This window comes from Microcebus murinus, chromosome 23, assembly GCF_040939455.1.
Source record: "Microcebus murinus isolate Inina chromosome 23, M.murinus_Inina_mat1.0, whole genome shotgun sequence".
Classification (NCBI taxonomy): Eukaryota; Metazoa; Chordata; class Mammalia; order Primates; family Cheirogaleidae; genus Microcebus; species Microcebus murinus.
Window position 1 is genome coordinate 14,623,449 of NC_134126.1, and position 18,568 is coordinate 14,642,016.

At 38.5% G+C, this 18,568-nt stretch overlaps 1 protein-coding gene across 1 annotated transcript in view; it reads right to left on the reverse strand.

Moving 5' to 3' along the window:
• The window catches only part of RGSL1 (regulator of G protein signaling like 1), a 64,906-nt gene that overhangs the window by 21,949 nt on the left and 24,389 nt on the right, over positions 1–18,568 (reverse strand). Inside the window, exons 9-14 of the mRNA XM_075996997.1 lie at positions 18,343–18,565; positions 15,313–15,420; positions 9,275–9,380; positions 4,099–4,292; positions 2,475–2,592; positions 1,029–1,146 (exon numbers count right to left, since the gene is read on the reverse strand). Of these exons, the coding sequence (XP_075853112.1) occupies positions 1,029–1,146; positions 2,475–2,592; positions 4,099–4,292; positions 9,275–9,380; positions 15,313–15,420; positions 18,343–18,565 (867 nt within the window). The remainder of the gene's footprint in view (positions 1–1,028; positions 1,147–2,474; positions 2,593–4,098; positions 4,293–9,274; positions 9,381–15,312; positions 15,421–18,342; positions 18,566–18,568) is intronic.

Here is an 18,568-nt window from a genome sequence, read left to right on the forward strand (position 1 = left end):
ATACGGAAACCCCACTGCAGTGCTTGACACAAAGGAGGCATTAAGTATGTGTTGGTTTTCTTTTCTCTTATCTAAGAGCAACCAGAAGGCCTGAAATTAAAACAAAGCGCCCTGGTTCTGGGTACAGTATTCTTTCTAATATTCTGTGTGATAATTCATGGTGCCCCGACATGGAGTTGATTCATATATGAAGAAAATACAGAGGAGAAAGGAGAGAACAACACACTTTCATCCCTGGAGTATTGGATCAATGGGTTTAGGTTTTATTTTTAGAAATATCTTAGTATCATCTCTGAAGTCAAGTAGAGCTGGGCTCAAATTTTTCTGATATTAACCAACTCTAAAACACACTGAGCAAGTGATTATTTAAGGACACATGTATTTTTGTTTTTTCAAACCATATGAGGATACTTTCCTGAGAAACATTCCCGACTCCTCTTTCTTCCTTCTTTTTCTCCTCCTGTGGGAGAAAGAATGAGCTAGATAATTGGTGAATTTGAAAGAAGGAAGTGGACACGCTCTGTTCTCAGCCCTTTGGGATCTGCTTGTCTGTAGGTCGCTTCTTTCGGGTCCGCCCCTTTTCATACGGTAGGAGACTCACCCTGGCATGGGGGGCCCCGAGTTGTTCCTCATGCCAGTGGCTATCTGTGTAAGTTAGTCTAATTTGGATGCAGAGAGAATCAGCAAACCACTTTGTCTCACTGCCAATCCATGTCCTCCAAACTAGCTTTTGGCAGTAAAAAAAAAAAACCTGACATTTCATTCTCCACATATCCAACCTATTACTCCATTGCTTCTAATGACAGGCAGAGAAGAGAGGGACTTCCTCAAATTCCCAGGGCAACAATTTCTCTGAGCCTCAGATTCCCCCTTTGCAAAATAAGGATAGAAAAAACCTACCCTCTAAGAGTAGTTGTTTTGGTGATTAAACAGGCTAACAGTGAAAATCTTTTGTATGGTAGACAATGCCTAGACCACTGTGGTTTTCTTGTCTCTGCTATCTTGTTTTCACTTTCTTCCTCACTGACCTGGGAGACTTGTTGGTGAACTGTTGTTGTCTTCGAGGGCTTCCTGGGTGAAGCAGTTTGTGTATGAGGTTCCACCTCTGGAAGGCGAGGTGGAAACAGTTCTTGGTAATCTTTAAACCTGCCAGAAGGAGACTGATAATATCAAATAAGGCAAAAACCTGGTACATAAAAGATAGCAGTCAAGGTAAACCTACCTCAGCTTTTGGAGGAAGTTTCAGTGGAAATCAGGGAACGGTAAAATAATAAAAAATATTCTTCTTGCTATGTCAATCCTTTGTTAATGTCAGCCTTTCCTTCCTGATCAATACTGTATTGTTCCTTATTAAGGCCAATGAAGAGAAATGTGTGTGTGTGTGTGTGTGTGTGTGTGTGTGTGTGTGTGTGTGTGCATAGTTAGGTTCAGGATAAGTTTGTCTTCTTCACAGAGGCTTGTTGAGAAATATGATTGAGGAATTAATGAAACGTGGCTCATAAAATCATTATTCTATTGTATAACCCAATATTACTATATTAAATACAGAAACAGGAGTTTGCAGGGTTTTGCCCTGAAGGAATGTGTGGACTCAATGGTTCACTTATTAGAGGCTTCTATCATGGGAGCGCTCTCAAATCTCCGGTAGGGATGTTTTACAGGAAGGCTTTCCGGTATCTCAAAATCTATGAGCTTCTCTATGTCTTGAAAGACAAGACAAGGCAAATATGGCCCACAGGATGGGAGCCGGAGACAATGTGTACACTTTGCCTAGAGATGCGCCCCAGTGGTTATACACAACCTGTTTATTAGAGATGGGCTTCCAGCTCTCTCATGTCTGTCTACCTTTAAGTCCACCATAACTAATCAAAGAAATACAGAGTCACTATACCTCTTTTGTTATACCTTTGTTAATTGACAACTACCTCTTATAACTTAGAAGTTAGCCCCTGAAAGACTTTGTACGTGTTTGTTCACCTAGATAGATTAGAAGCCCCTTGAGAGGACTTTTGACCCTAACCCACTACCTGTATCCCCTAGCAACTGCATTCCCTGATATGCAAATATGTTACCCTGGCAACTGGTAATTGATGTCTGTGATTATAAACACCTGTGTGAATCTAACCACATTGCTGGTGTTTATGGAGATACACCAGTCTCCTAAGTACTCCTGCTGTGTTATATCTGATCTTTTTATGTATATATAAAACTATAAACTGTACCTTAGTCTCTGTGTATTCTTTTATTTCTCTCTGTTGCCTATCAATTTCCTTATTCTCTGTGGCAACCCCTATCTTAGGGACTTGGCTCCGTGGGGAGAAGTAGCTAATCTCTCGGGCCTGCCTCAACTACTCCCCTGCAGAGGCTCTGGCGATGAGCTATGGAAATAGATTATGAGACCCTTGATTCATATGATTTTCAGAAGCCAGTGAGCAACTCCAGAGAGAATCCTTGCCTTCGCTGAGCACACTCACCACTTTTCTTCCAGCGATCTCATGACATAGCCCTGGAGCATCAGCAGCATGGTCGTGGTGATTTGACGCATGTGAGCGGTTTCTTTGACCATAGGGACGTCGCACTGCAGCATTTCTTCTAAAAAATGCAAGAGGGAGAGAAAATTTTTGAAGTAGCTGATGTGATGTTTTTTTCATCCTAGAGTCTCACAGCCCCCTATTCTCAATCTGGCTGGACTCCGAGCCCGCCATAATTTGTTTGAAAATCTCCAAAGTGTATTTGGAATGTTATGGGCAAGTGTATTTGTAGATCAAATACTCTCCTGGTTTAGTTCCACTCAAATTTCAAAGATGAGTTCCTAAGGGGAAAGAAAGTTTTAAAGGACTCATTTCTAAAGTTGGTTTGAAATTTTTGATTTAGGGGAAGAGCAGAAGACTGAAGGATTGAAGTTAAATTGCTTGAGCAGATGAGGCATCCAAGATTACAAATGAGTATCACATGGGCAATATGGTTCTCCAGGGTGTTCAGAGACTGTTGTGTTCATTAATGAGACTTGAAAACGAATCAAGGCTAGGATCTGGGTACTCCTCTTTCTCTTTTTTATTTATTTACTTTTTTTCCTGTTTTTTTTTTATTTCAGCATATTATGGGGGTACAGATTTTAAAGTTTCAATAAATGCCCATTCCCCCCCCCACAAGTCTGAGTCGCCTGCATGACCATCCCCCAGATGGTGCACATCTCACTCATCTCTTATAGCTCATTCAAAATGATGTGCAGAGCTACACATTCTGAGACTCAACAAATAAATATTCCTACAAATAAAGATTTGCTAATTTTCCCTCTTTCTTTATTCATAAAATTTATACCCTTATCTTGGTCTAACACAAGCAGAAACCAAACACGCAATAACTCTATCTGTCCACTTGTGGCAAAAGAGGAAGCTCTATCTTCATTGCTTTGCTATAGATTTCTTTGCCCCCACGATGCACTCATGCTCACCCACTTTTGTTTTCATCTAGAATTTAAAGTTAGTACTTTACTTGCAACTTCTGCTTTTGGCCAAGATGAATTTAGATGGGCTATATTTACTGTCCTGCCTTAGGCAAGAAAATAAGACACAACTTATGAAAGATTTTCCAGCCTACGGTTCTCCTTCCCAGTACAGCTCTCTGCAAAATCCATGGGAGGCGGACACTCCACCTTTGCATAGAGCTAACCCTCGCTTTTGTGTCTTACTCCAGCCTAGTTGGTTTGATGGTCAAATGGCTTGAATGGGATTCAAGTTCCACCAGTTGAACAAGTTAACTTCTCTGTGTTTCACTTTCTTTATTAGTAAAATGGAACTATTTATCCATATATTACAGAGATGAAATAACAGTCTACTTTGATAATTAAATAAAATTAATCAGAGGATGTATGGGAAAGTATCTTGCACTTGGCTTCTTTTATTAGTATTAAGATTTTGGATTTATTATTGTTGTTCTCTGCTTTCACCACCCCTCTTAATCTTTGTCTCAATACTCATGTCACCACTGCTCTGTCCTGCTCCCTCTGGGGTCTCACATGAGTCCAGCTATTTCCCAGACTATTTTCCCAAGACACTAAAGGGAGAAGGAAACAGGACTAGGAGAAGGGATGCATACCAGGAGAGAGTTTGCCATGGAAGAAAGTCCTGGTTAAATTTTCCATAAGAGACTTATGAATCCTTTCATTGGTTTCAGTGCTGATCTTGTGTGTGGCTATCAGGAATTGCAACGGGCTTTCAGCCTTCCGTTCTCTGAGGAACTCCCTGAAATACTCCAAGTGCTGTGCATTTAGGAGGACTTCTGCCAAGTTTCTGGAAAACAAGAAAGTATCTTTGGTAGAAAGACAGGGATAATGACTGGATTCTGTTCCAGTTAGGGAATGGGGGAGGGCATCTCCCAGGCTATAGGACCTTTACCCATGTGTGAGATAAATTGGTTAAATCTGTGTATATCTTTGGAGATAAACTTGAATTTTTATGTGTCTTCCTTAAGCTTGGTCCAGTCATTTGACAACCCCAGTGGAGGAGGGGATATTGTATTTTAAAGGGGATAATGCTTTTCAGAGGAACTCTCTTTTACATTATGGATTCAAAACAACTCCTAATTGGCAGTCATTTCTTTGAGGTAAAGGATGACAAATCAGCAGTTATTGACTAACATTTCTAAATTTCCTTTGCTGATTTCTTCTTTCACTGCTCCTTGAATATAAGTATCCCTAATATTTCATCCTCAAACCTCTGTCCTTTTGCCTTATGATTTTACGAGTAATCCATGCCTCCTCTATGTTTTTAATTTTCATTGATATAAGGAAGTGATTTCAAATGTCATTGATATGGTAAAACTATGGTAAAACTATATTAAATATCTGTGGTTCCTATCAGCTTTACTTTGAAATTTCAGCTGACCACCGAACCTCATCTTTATGTCATAGTTATTATTTAAACCTTTCTGCACATATTCACTTGTCCAACTTGTTCTTCCTTTATATACTTATTTCATTAAGTATGTTAGATATAGGTTTTTAATAGATGCCCTTTATCAGGATAAGACAGTTCCCTTTTATGCTAAATATATTGAGAGTTTTTATCATAAATGTGTGATGGATATTGTAAAAGGCTTTTTCTACAACTAGGATAATCATGTGAGTTTCCTCTCCTTATTTTACTGATATGGTATATTATATTAATTGATTTTGGGATGTTAAGCCAATCTTGCATTCTCAAGATAAACTCTACTTGGTCATGTTATACAATCTTTTCTATACGTTATTGAATTTGGTTTGCTAATATTTTGTTGCGAATTTTACATCTAGTAAAAAAGAGAGTATTGATTCTTGGCTTTCTTTTCTTATAATGTGTTTGTCTGGCTTTGGCATCAGGATAATATGGGCCTCCTAGGACAGGTTAGCAAGTGTTCCTTCTTCTTTTCCTCAAAGAGTTCATAGATTATGGATAGTATTTATTCTTTAAATATTTCAGAGAATTCTCCAGTGAAGCCATTTGTGTCTGGGCTTTTCTACATGAGAAAATTTTAGATAATTCAATTTCTTTTCTTATTAAAGATTTATTCACATTTTCTACTTCTCCTTCCATAGGATTCAGTAATTTGGATATTCCAGAAATTTATCTATTGCATATAAGTGTCTAATTTGTTTCTTGCATCTCCTTGTAATCTTATTAATTTCTGTAGAGTCAGTAGTTATATCTCTTCTTTCAGTCCTGATTTTGGTTATCTGTGTCATCTCATTTTTTTTTTTCACTTGGTCAGTATAGCACACAGTTTATCAATTTTGTTGATCTTTACAAAAGAACAACTTGTTTTCATGGATTTTCTCTATTTTTCACTTTACTTTATTCATTTACACTCTTAATAGTTATTATTTATTCCCCTGACTTTAATTTGAATATATCATCCCACCATCTTTGGTCTCTGTTGTTTCTGATGTGAAGTAAATGTTAATCTCATTGCAGTTCCCTTGATTGTGATGAGTCTTTTTCCTCCTGTAGCACTCAAAATTTTTCTCTTAGTTTTTCAACAGTTTAACAATGATGTGTATTAGGTGTGGGTCTCTATGAGTTTCTTCTACTTGGAGTTCATTATATAAGCATATATTCATATGTCTTGAATAAGGGCTTTAATCAAATTAAAGGATTTTAGGAAGGATTAAAGGAATTTAGGAAGTAGCCAACCACTATACATTCAAGAATATTTTCTGCCCCTCTCTCTCTTTTCTCTCCTTCTGAAAGTCCCATTACTTGTGTGCACCTCAGGTCTCTGATGTTCTGTGAATGGTTCTTTTTTTTTTTTCTTCCGACTGGATAACTGTTGAGCTATCTTCAAGCTCACTAATTCTTTTGTTATCTCAAATTTGCTGTTGATTCTCTCTAGTGAATTTTTCATTTCAGTTATTGTACTTTTTAACTTCAGATTTTTATTTGGTTTTATTTTATAATTTCTATCGCATTACTGATATTCTCTAATGGATTAATCATTGTCATCTTGCTTTTCTTTACTTTTTTAAACATGGTTTTCTTTAGTTTGTAGAACATGCTGCTTGGAAGTCATTGGTGAGTCCAATATCTCAGTCATATTCAGAAAGAGTTTCTATTGTCTTCTTTTTTTTTCTCCCTGTGTATGAACCATACTTTCCTGGGACTTGCTTGCTTGCTTATTTTTTTTTGTAGGTATCATAATATTTTGATTTAAAGAAGACATTTTGGATAATATGTTATAGCCATTTTGGAGCATGATTCCACACCCCACCAAAGGTGTGAGAGGTGAAAGGTGTGGATCCTGCTTTAGCCTTCTACAAGTGGCTATCCAGTTTTCCCAGCACCATTTATTGAAAAGGGATTCTTTTCCCCTGTGTATGTTTTTGTCTGCTTTGTCAAAAATTAGATGGCTATATGAGGATAGTTTTATATCAGGATTCTCAGATCTGTTCTACTGGTCAATATTTCTATTTTTGTGCCAATACCAGATTGATTTAATTACTACAGCTTTGTAATATAGTTTGATATCTGGCATACTAATACCTCCCATTATGTTTTTGTTGCCTCAGTAGTTTTATTGTTTGGGGTCTTACATTTAGGTCTTTGATCCATTTGAGTTGATTATTGTATAGGTTGAGAGATAGGATACTAGTTTTAAGTCTTTGATCCATTTTGAGTTGAATTTTGTATAGGGTGAGATTTGGGGTTATAGTTTCATTCTTCTGCATATGGATAATGAGTTTTCCCATCATCATTTACTGAAAAGATTATCCTTTCCTCAGTAAGTATTCTTGGCACCTTTGTCAAAAAAAACAGTTGGCTATTGATAGGTGTATTAATTTCTGGGTTCTCTATTCTGTTTCATTGGTCTATGTGTCTGTTTTTATATCAGTACATGCTGTTTTTGTTACTATAGCTTATAGTATATTTTGAAGTCTGGTAGTGTAATACCTCCAACTTTGTTCTTTTTGTTGAGTATGACTTTGGCTATTTGGGGTCTTTTATGGTTCCATACAGATTTTAGGATTTTTTTCTATTATATTTCTGTGAAGAATGTCATTGGTATTTTGATGGGTGTTGCATTGAATCTGTAGATTGCTTTGGGTAGTATATTTCCAAGTATTTGAATACTACCTTTATATTAATGAGTTATTATTATCTTTGTGTCATTTCTTCCGCTTGTGGGTAGAATTTACCCTATCCACAAAATGTTCCCATTTCTTTCCAATTAAATTCCTACATGTAGTTCAGGGCCCTTTTGGATATTCTAACTTTTCATAATCCTCACTCAAAATTTTTTTCTCCTTCTACAATACTCTCATAGTATAATAATTTTAGCCAATATTTTATCATAACATTTAAAGGTTAGCCTTGTGTTTTATTTAGTTATGTATTAGATTAAGGGCAAAGACTACATTTTATTTTATATCATTAGCACCCACAGAATGTCTGAGACACAGAATATAATCAATAACTGTTTATTACATTGAATGAAGGCTATAGACAAGGTTTAAGAAAATTGCAACTGTAGTAATCCCTAGGCCATTCTGTTGTGGTCTTAACTGAAGTCATGAAACTGGACTATACAACCCTGCATATGTCCTCTAGAATTTTATGATCTTATGAATATGTGATTTAGAAAAGTCTTCTGTGATATTCATGCTCAACTAAATTGAAAAATAGGTATTTCTATAGACATAGAGGAGAACAGTGAGTAGTACCAATGGGAACAGCAAAAGGAATAAATAATTGAACCTCAGGGAGTAATTTCAGTTACTTGAAGGGGAGGAGGAGGAAGATCTATCTAGAGTGTTTAGAAGAGACAGAAGACTTGTCACCCTCAATTAATCTTATCAGTAACTGAAAACATTTTTGTGAGAGTGTTTTTCTATGAAAAATATTCTGCCAGAGACTTTGGCTACCAAATTTGTATGTACTACTATATTATTATCATTTAGAAGAGGACCTTTCATATAGCTAGCCATTAACAGATAATAACTGAATAAAAATGAATAAATGATTGGATGAATGGCATAGCTTATAAGAACATTACAGTCAAGTCAAAAAGGCAGAAAACATACCTAAAAAGTAAAGAGCAGTAAAAAGTAGTACATAGTAAGTGCTTGGTATTATACTTTAGAGATTTAGAGTTTTAGAGGAGAAAGAAGTCAGAGCAAACATAACATTTGGAGAACTTGTTACTTATAGATGACACTTATGCTGTAGTACATAGAAAGAAAGGTGGGCGGGCAACCCTGGAAGAAAAGGCCACAGGGTCCTTGCCTGGTCATGGGAGACTGATGCTCAGATTGGCTATAAGGGGAGAAGGACGTGCAGTAAGGAGCCAGTTAGGAGAGTACCACATTAGTACATAATCCAGAAAACACAAACAGGCAAGGATATGTGTACAAAGATATTTATTGTGATACTATTTATAGCAATAAAAAACTAAAGACTATTAAATGTCTTTAGTTGGTATGTCTAACCATACCCAAGAGTATGGCTAAATAAGTTATGCTACATCCATAATATGGAAGGTGGTAGATCTATACATACTGACATGAAAAAATGTCCATGATAGTTTAAGTTAGAAAATTTATTGTATAATATAGATTGCATGGTGCCAATTTTAGAAAGTAAATAATGATTTAAAATACCAAGTGTGCCTCTGAATATATGTATAACATATAGAAGATGGTCTGAAAACCTACACACAGAAAGATAATTCAGAATGGGACATGTTGAGATTTTAGAAAAGCTTATTCCTAGAGATATTGCTGTAGCCAGATTCTGTATCTTACCTGGGTCTAAGTGAGGGCTTCCTTAAAGTGCTTCTTCTGGAGGGGGGCAATTTCGTTTGTGAGGGTACGTGTTTCTTTGGCTCCTTGATAAATTCTAGTGAAAAATCTTTAAAAAATCATAAATATGGGGAAACACCATGTTAGAAGGAACATAAAGGTACAAAGTGGCCAAGACATTTATCAGACATTAAGTTCATGTGGAAAAACTACTGTCCCTCTCAATAGATGCAGAAAAAGCATTTGACAAAATCCAACACAATTTTATGATAAAAACTCTTAAAACTAGGCATAGATGGGACATACTTTAAAATTATTAAGGTCATATACAATAAACTCACAACCAATATCATACTGAACTGGGAAAAGTTGAAAGCATTCCCATTTAGAACTAGAACCAGACAAGGTTGCCCACTATTTCTACTTCTTCTATTCAACATAGTGCTGGGATTCCTTGCCAGAGCAATCAGATAAGAGAGGACATGCGATACCTTTCACTATAGCATCAAAGAAAATTAAATATTTAGGAATATATTTAATGAAGGAGGTCAGAGATCTATATAGGGAGAACTACAAAACACTGAGAAAAGAAATCGCAGAAGGTGTAAACAGATGGAAAAACCTACTATGCTCATGGATTGGCAGAATCAATATTGCTAAAATGTCCATACTACCTAAAGTCATCTACAGAATTAATGCATTCCCTATCAAAATACTATCATCATTCTTTAAAGATCTAGAAAAAATAATTCTATACTTCGTATGGAACCAGAGAAGATCTCATATAGCCAAAGTGATCTTAAGCAAAAAGAACAAACTGGGAGACATCAGTCTACCAGACTTCAAGCTTTACTACAAGGCTATAGTAATCAAAACAGCACAGCACTAACTAGCACAAGAACAGAGATATAGACCTTTGGAACAGGACCGAGAACCCAGATATAAAACCACCCTCATATTGTCATCTAATCTTCAATAAAGCAGACAAAAAGATACATTGAGGAAAAGAATCTGTATTCAATAAATGGTGCTGGGAAAACTGGATATCCACATGCAGAAGATTGAAACTGGATCCCCACCTCTCACCTCTCACAAAAATCAACTCATGATGGGTAATAGACTTAAACCTAAGGCATGAAACTGTAAGAATTCTAGAAGAAAATGTTGGGAAAACTATTATAGATATTGGCTTAGGGAAAGAATTTATGAAAATCCCCAAAGCAATCACAGTGGCAACAAAAATAAATGGGAACTGATCAAATTAAAAAGCTTCTGCACAGCCATGGAAACTATCATTAGAGTGAATAGACAACCTACAGAATGGGATAATATATTTGCATTCTACATATCCAATAAAGGGCTGATGACGAGAATCTATATGGAACTTAAGAAAATTAACAAGAAAAAATCAAACAACCCCATCAATAAATGGGCAAAGGACATGAAAAGGAACTTTTCAAAAGAAGACAGAACAATGGCCAGCAAACATATAAAAAAGTGCTCAACATCTCTAATCATTAGGGAAATGCAGATAAAAACCACAGTGAGATATCACCTAACTCCAGTGAGAATGCCTTTATCAAAAAGTCCCAAAACAATAAATTCTGGCATGGATATGGAGAGACTGGAACACTCTTACACTGCTGGTGGGACTGAAAATTAGTATAACCCCTGTGGAAAGTAATTTGGGGTATCTCAAAGAGCTAAAAATAGAAGTACCATTTGATGCAGCAATCCCAGTACTAGGCATCTACCCAAAGGAAAAAAAGACATTCTATAATAAAGACACCTGCACTCAAATGTTTATGGCAGCACAATTCACAATTGCAAAGATGTGGAAACAACCCAAGTGCCCATCAGTACATGAGTGGATTAATAAAAGGTGGTATATGTATACCATGGAGTGTTACTCAGCCATAAAAAATGACGAACTACCTCTTGTATTATCCTTGATGAAGCTGGAGCTCATTCTTCTAAGTGAAATATTATAAGAATGGAAAAACAAACACCACATGTACTCACCATCAAGTTGGTACTAATCCATCAAAACTTATGTGCTCATGTGGAACACTCATCGGGTGTCGGGCAGGTGGGTGGGGGGGAGGAGGGAATGGGCAAACTCACACCTAACGGGTTCAGTATGCTCTGTCTGGGGGATGAGCATGCTTGTAGCTCTGACTTGGGCAGTGCAAAGACAATTTATATAACCAAAGCATTTGTACCTCTGTAATGTTCTGAAATTTATAAAAACCGGTATGGAGATTTCTCAAAGTTTTCTATAAGTTAGTTGTTATTTTCAGGATATATATACTCTATCTCTCTTCAATTCCTACCATAAGTTAGGACCAAAAACAGCTCACATTGATGTGGGATGGACAACATATATAGTTACTGTGTTGCCCATTACTGCATTAACTGTCCTGCCCTCTGTCATAATATAATCCAATGGAACCTGAACCATCTAGATATTCTCCAGAACATTATTAATACATTGTCACACACTATCAACAATATTATATAAATTGTACAAGAAGAACAGGAATGCTAAATATTTTGGAAGCCTTGGTAAGATGCATGTTCTCCAAAGGTAAATAAATTCTACCAACATTGAGGAGTCTACCATATCAGTAAAGATTTTAGAATGTAGTGATCTGGTGCATACGTGGACATCTGCTCCAAAATAAAAGACAAATATTACATCTTGCATCTCCCATGATTAAGAAGGAAGCATAACACCTGATAGAATTCTTTGTGTTCTAGAGACAGCATATTTCACCTTTTAAAATACTTCTCTGTACCATATAAGGCTGTCAGCTTTTAGAAGGACCCAGAGTAGGAAAATATTCTTGCAGCAGTTCTAGGCTCTGGTGTTAATAGCCCAGCCATTTAGCCATACCATACAACAGATCCCATGCTCTTAGAAGTATCAGTAGTGTTATAGGTGATGTTTGGAGTTTATGGCAAACCTGAAAAGGAGATTTATGAAATGGATCCCTAAGGTTCTAGAATAAGGCCATGTCATCTGCAGCAGAAAACCACATTGTTCAAAAAGTACTAAGATGTGCTACTGAGCCATGGTAAAGCCAGAGAGCCCGTCCATACGATATCAAGTGAGCATGCTACAGACCTGACCATCCTAAGCTGGGTTCCTCAAGACCACCAAGTCATAGGTGGCCCAACAGTAATCCATCATAAAATGGAAATGGCACATCTGGAATTAGGCACAAGCAGGGCCAGAAGGCACAAGAAACTGCCCAAGCAGGTAATCGGGACACCCATGCCATCTACCACTGTGGCACTGCCGCTGCACTCTCATCACATGTGTGGCTGCTCACACTGATGACCAGCTGACAGAAAAGGAGAAAGGCTGAACTTACTTCATGAGTGGACAGCTCAATATGTGTGTGAAAATTAAAAATACTAAAGCTCCTCTCAGTGGTGATTATGAAAGATAATGGTAAAGGCAAATCTCCCCCGATGGGTAGAACTTTGGGAGTGCACCTGTGCATTCACCGTGTGGAAGAGAAGTGGCCGGAAATAAGAATATACACATACTCATGGGCAGTGGTGAATGGCCTGGCTTGTAAGCCAAGGGCTTGGAAGAAGAAATCTAGAGTACTAGGGACAAGAAGATCTGGGGAGACATACTTGGATAGATCTATGAAAGTAAGCATGAAGTGTGAAGATTTTGGTATTGTATCTTAAAGCTCACCAAAGAACAGCTACTATGAAAGAGGCATTAAACAACTGCAAACAAAATGACTGCCAGTTGATGCCAGCAAGTCTCTGTCATAAGCCACTATACTCAATGAGCTCATTGACAGAACATCTAGTTGGCAAGAATGGAGGCAAGGTATGGACCCAACAGCATGGGCCCCACACTCACCAAGACTGAGTTAGCTACCACGGCTGCCAAACATTCAACTTGTCAGCAACAGAAACAAATGCAGAGCACCACAATACATTAAGATCCCTAATAAAAAGACTTGATGGCATATTGATTACACTGAATCCCTTCCACTCTGGAAGGGGTAGATATTCATCTTAACTAGAACTAATATGTATTCCTACCTGCAAGATCTTAGTCCATATCACTCTCTGGGGGCTTACGAGTATTTGATCCCTGAATGGGATCTCCATACCATTATCTTTGCTCAAGGGATACATTTATAGCTCAGGAGGTGTGGCAGTGGCCAATAGGTCCCACGATGGTGAGATCTACTGGTTCTATTACCACTGACAGCTGCTGGCTTGGTAGAGTGACGGAGCCACTTTTTGAAGGGATAGCTGTGAAACCAGCTTGGAGCTACCAGAATACTGGGGGAAAATGATACCTTGGAAAAATGGGGTATCATCCTCCAGGATAAGTTGAAGACCATTATGAAGCACTGTGTCCCCAGTAGTAGAATACATGGGCCTGGGAACCAAGGAATGAAAGCAAAAATGTTCCATTTGCCATCAGTGTCAGTGACCAACTTAGGGAAATTTGTCATCCTCACAACTTTAAGTTCTGTAGGTCTAGACCAGGGCTGTCCAATAGAAATATAATGTGAGTCACATATATAAGTTTAAATTTTCTAGTAGTCACACTTAGAAAGCTAAAAGGAAAAGGGTGAAATTAATTTTAATTACATTTTATTTAACACATATGTATGTGCCAGTTACACTTCAAGTGCCCAATGGCCACATGGGCTAGTGCCTCCTGTATTAGATAGGATCCTGGTCCCAGAGGCAGAATGCCTCCACCAGGGGACACAGTGGGTGCTCAGTCACTTTAAGCTCCTTATGCCAAGAAGCCAACAGGCAAGCAGAGGAATCACTGTATCAGTGGGGTAATTGACCTTAATCATCAGATCATGAGTTACATAGCAGGGGTTGTGGAAAATTTACTTGCCACTCACTTGCCAAAATCCTTGGCCCAATTTTGATGATAAATTGAGATGTGAAGCAGCCACACTCTGAAAGTCATGATGACCAGGGGCTCAGATAACCTCAGGGATGAGAGCATAGGTCATCCTGCCTGGTAAGCCCCCAAGACCAGCAGAGGTACTAGCTGAGCATAAGGGGAATCTAGGATGGGGACCAGAGGCGGGAGAAGTGGAATATTAGGGTCTCCAGAAAAGGTGTAGTAATGTGGGCCAGCCTTTCTCGAATAAGTTGCCCAGGAAAAGAAACCAACCCAATTCCTGGAGGAGCTGCCCCAAGACGGGGTAAAACTTCTACACAAAGCAAGTAAACAGGAGTGTGTGCTACTGGGCGCTACCCAGACCCGCTCTTCAGGACCAAAGCACTCATTTCTCCAGCTTCCTGGAGTGTTGGCTGCTGGTAGCTCAAAGCTGAGGCCCTCTCTGGGAGTTGCCTCAGCCAAAGGAGACTGCCAGACCCAAGATCATATCTGCCCTAGGGGGCATCCCTTGGCTCACTGAGGGACAATGTGGAAGGGCCATCGAACTCCAGAGTCTCCCATGGGATCTGCTGAGGCCTGTTGTGACTGCTTCACAGTTAAGCATGCACATCTGCCCAATCTTCCCTCCCTCACTACCTTGTAGACAGCATTCCCAAGAACACTCCCTAACCAACATCCGTGCACAAGTCTCAGTCTCCAGGAAACTGAGCAGAAGATGAATCCACATTACTTAAAACCCAGCACTGTACAATGCATCCATGTAACACAAACATTTGTACTTCCTTAATATTTTGAAATTAAAGAAACCCAAGAGTGATAACTAGATAAGAAAGTAGAGATGAATAATCTTTAACCATCATCATCTTAATTCATTCATGATTGCATTTCATTTTCATGATGCCTTTCTGTGGCTCTCTAGGAGAAAAAAAGACAAAGTCTCTGTACTGTAAAGATGGCTATTAAAAAAAATACCAAAAAACCTCAAAAAAGACATAGTCATTACTCCTTAACCATCGCTCCATTTCACACAAAGCAAAATTCCTGTTTTGACTTATGCTTCTTGAGTTTAGAGATTCTCTCTTAGATTTGGAAAAACCCCGTTGCTTCAAATCTATCCCTGTGTTTAAATACTTGCCTACTGGGGGTGCTTTCTCACAATATGTTTTGTAGTCATCACTTATCTTCTCTATGGCCATCTTTGGATTCTTAAAGCAGAGTTCCGAAAAGGACATTTTGCTCATATCTGTGAAGTAAGGACCAACAGAGAGAGAGAGAGTCTAGTTGTCTGGGCTGGGTGTGGTGGCTCACATCTATAATCCCAGCTGCTCATGTCTAGTTGTCTACTCTGGGTTCAAAGATTAATATACCTTTTATCCACAATGACGACAGTGAAACAAAAAAACGAAGATAAAATATTATATAAAAATATTAAAATAAAAAGAATAAATTAAAAAAAATAAGATTAATATACCTTTGTTGAAGGTATTGCCTTTAAATGTTACTTAAGTAGGATAGTAGTGTTTTAATGGCATATTTCCATAAAGAATACAAGTTCCCTGAGCCAAATTATAAGCAAGGCAATATGGCTTCCTCTCCCCTCCAGAATGACAGGATTATGCCCTTCTTAGGGAAAACTGACCCATGGAGATTTTCTGCATGAGGAATGTTAGGGAAACAAAGATATGACTTGCAAGAGCTACTAATTGTTAATTCATATATAAGAAGCAACTCACACAAATGAATGCTGACCCCTTCAAAACAACCATCTGTTATGGGGAGAGTTGTAAATGTATTTCAAACATTCTACTATTGCTTCAAAGAATTTGATGTACCTAAGAATAATACAATGGCAAGTAATATGCTATGTCATTTTCTCTTTCTTGGCTCTGCTTTGGGGATTAATTTCAGAATCAACAGCTTATATAACTGAATATCATCAATACTTGCAAATCATTGGCATTTGGGGATGGATTTTTTTTTCCTAGAAACAGCCATATATCATTTTTAGTTATGTGTGATGAACTGAGAGGGAATACCTTTTTGTATCCAAACTGTGGTGGGTCCAATAAGGCTGAGCTAGTAAGAGAAGTTTTAGCTATGTTCTGGGCACTAGAAGCAGAGTAGCAGCACCTTGCCTCCTACCATGGTGAAGATATTCATTTGTGTTGTGAGTTCTGGATTTGGAGCATAACCAATTGCACGGAGTTCTCCCGGAACTCTCCAGGCGGTGCAGTACCTCCTGAAGGCGTACTGTTGGAGTCAAGGGGAAATGCTAGGCTGTGAACCCGTGAATGTCAATTACCCTTATGTAAGCATCATTGTCATCAGTGCCATTGGCATCATTGTCATCGTTACCATCATCATCATGATCGTTGTCACCGTCATCATCGTGTGTCAGGCAGGGGACTCTGGCCATCAGTGATAAGAGCACTGGATTGTTTCTGCAAAGGATCCAGGACCATCCTCCATGGAGAATCCCTGTCCCTCCCCTCAACACTGAGGCCTGAGTGGAAGCACCAGCCCACCTGGGAGTCAGGGCCCTGGGTTGGACAAATTCAAAGAAGGCCCTTTATCAGGCCAGATTTGTGCTCCAAAAAAGCCATGACAGAGGAAGTCATCATGTGTGTTGAGGGGAGGGACAGGGAGTCTCCATGGAGGATGGTTCACATTCTTCCTGGCTCCACCTGCCACTGCATGACCACCAAAAATCATGCCTGTCACCCAGTATGTGTATGGTGAAATTTAACAGCCACCCTGTCTTCTACTTTTGCCTTGATTTCCTTGGAAAGGTTCAAGAATGCTCAGGTTTGAGAGAGAAGGTGAAAAAGAGGGCCGGTTCATGCAAGATTTAAATAACTCATGCCCAAGCATGGCCCTGAGGGGTGAGCACCCAGGGCATCTTGTTTTTCATGTTAGGATACATGTTAAAGTTTTTTTAGTTGAGTGTTACAGTTTTTGGTGATCTAACAAGTACCATTTATTGAGCATGTGCTTTTTGTGTAAATACGTTACCTCTAATCCTCTCAACGTTATTGCAAAGTAGGGGCAGTAATCCCCATTCTATAGACAAAGAAATGAGGTTCAGAGAGATGCAGTAACTTGCCCAAGCTCATAAAGCAAGTGGTGAGTGGTACAACTGAGTTTTTAAAGTATTTGCTTACTCCTTCTCTTAGTGTTTTTCAAAGTGTAGGTCATGATGCATTAGTATTCCAGAAAATAAATTAATTGAGTCATTGTTAGCTTTTATAACATGAAATAGGATAGAATAGAGAGTGTTAGAGTATATCATCTTACGTAACAAGGGCAAGTATTGCTTTGTGAATTTTTTTTCCAAATATATGTGCACACATATACACAGGCATATGTTTAAAGAATCATAAGGCCAAATGTATTTATTGTGGATTGAAGTTTGAAGAACAGGCAGTGCTCCAAATGCTTCAGTATAATTAAAGCAGTATGATCTATTTGGATGATAATGGCTGACATTTATACTATTGAACATTTACTATTGCCAAACATTGTGTTAATAGCTTTCGTACATGATCTCAGTTCACCTTTAGAGCAAGCCTGTTCTCATTACTATTTCAAGATGAGAAAAGTGTAGTTTAAAGAGAGGTTGAATATATTCTCAAATATACACAGTCAATAGTAGAGCAAGGATATAACCCCAGACTTCTGGGACTGCTAGCAGAGCCTTGTGCTTTGTGCTAATTACTTCTCTCCACTGCCTGGGTGGGCTGGTGTGTTACGTTAGGGAAGAGGATGGCTGTTAAAAATATATTCACAGAAATGCCCTTGGGCCTGATTCTGGGGAGGTGTGGTGGAACATGCTTATCAGATGCACGAAATGAAATATTTAGCATTAACTGTGGTGATGCTTGTCTGGCCAAATTGAGTCTTCTGGCTCCCTCATATCCAGCAGGGGGCGCTGCAGTTAGTCTGTCTGCATTCCAGTCCCACTCTGCTACATCCTGGGTGACCTCGGGAAGGTCACATCCTCTCTGTGCCTCAGTTACTTAGTACTTACCTAAAAGATGATTTTGAAGATCAAATAAAGTAATCTTTGCATGGCACTATGCTGATGCACAGTAAATAATCAGCAGATATTAATATTTCCCAGTTGCTTATATATACGGGTCAAAAAAATTCCAGTGACTGCTCTTACCGACTAGAAACACTGGAGACAACAGCTCTACCTGGAGAGACCCTCCTTGTCTCAGGTCTTCGGTAGCTATCTTTTGCCAGTGCATAGAATCCATTTCCTCCATGCTAGCCAAAGCCTGGCTTAACTCCAGAGATTTCTGAATCCTCTTATAAAGAAGGGCATTCTCTTCTTTGGTTATGGAGTCTCTTTTATGCCACTTGGCACTGACGAGCTTGTGCTGAGTCTA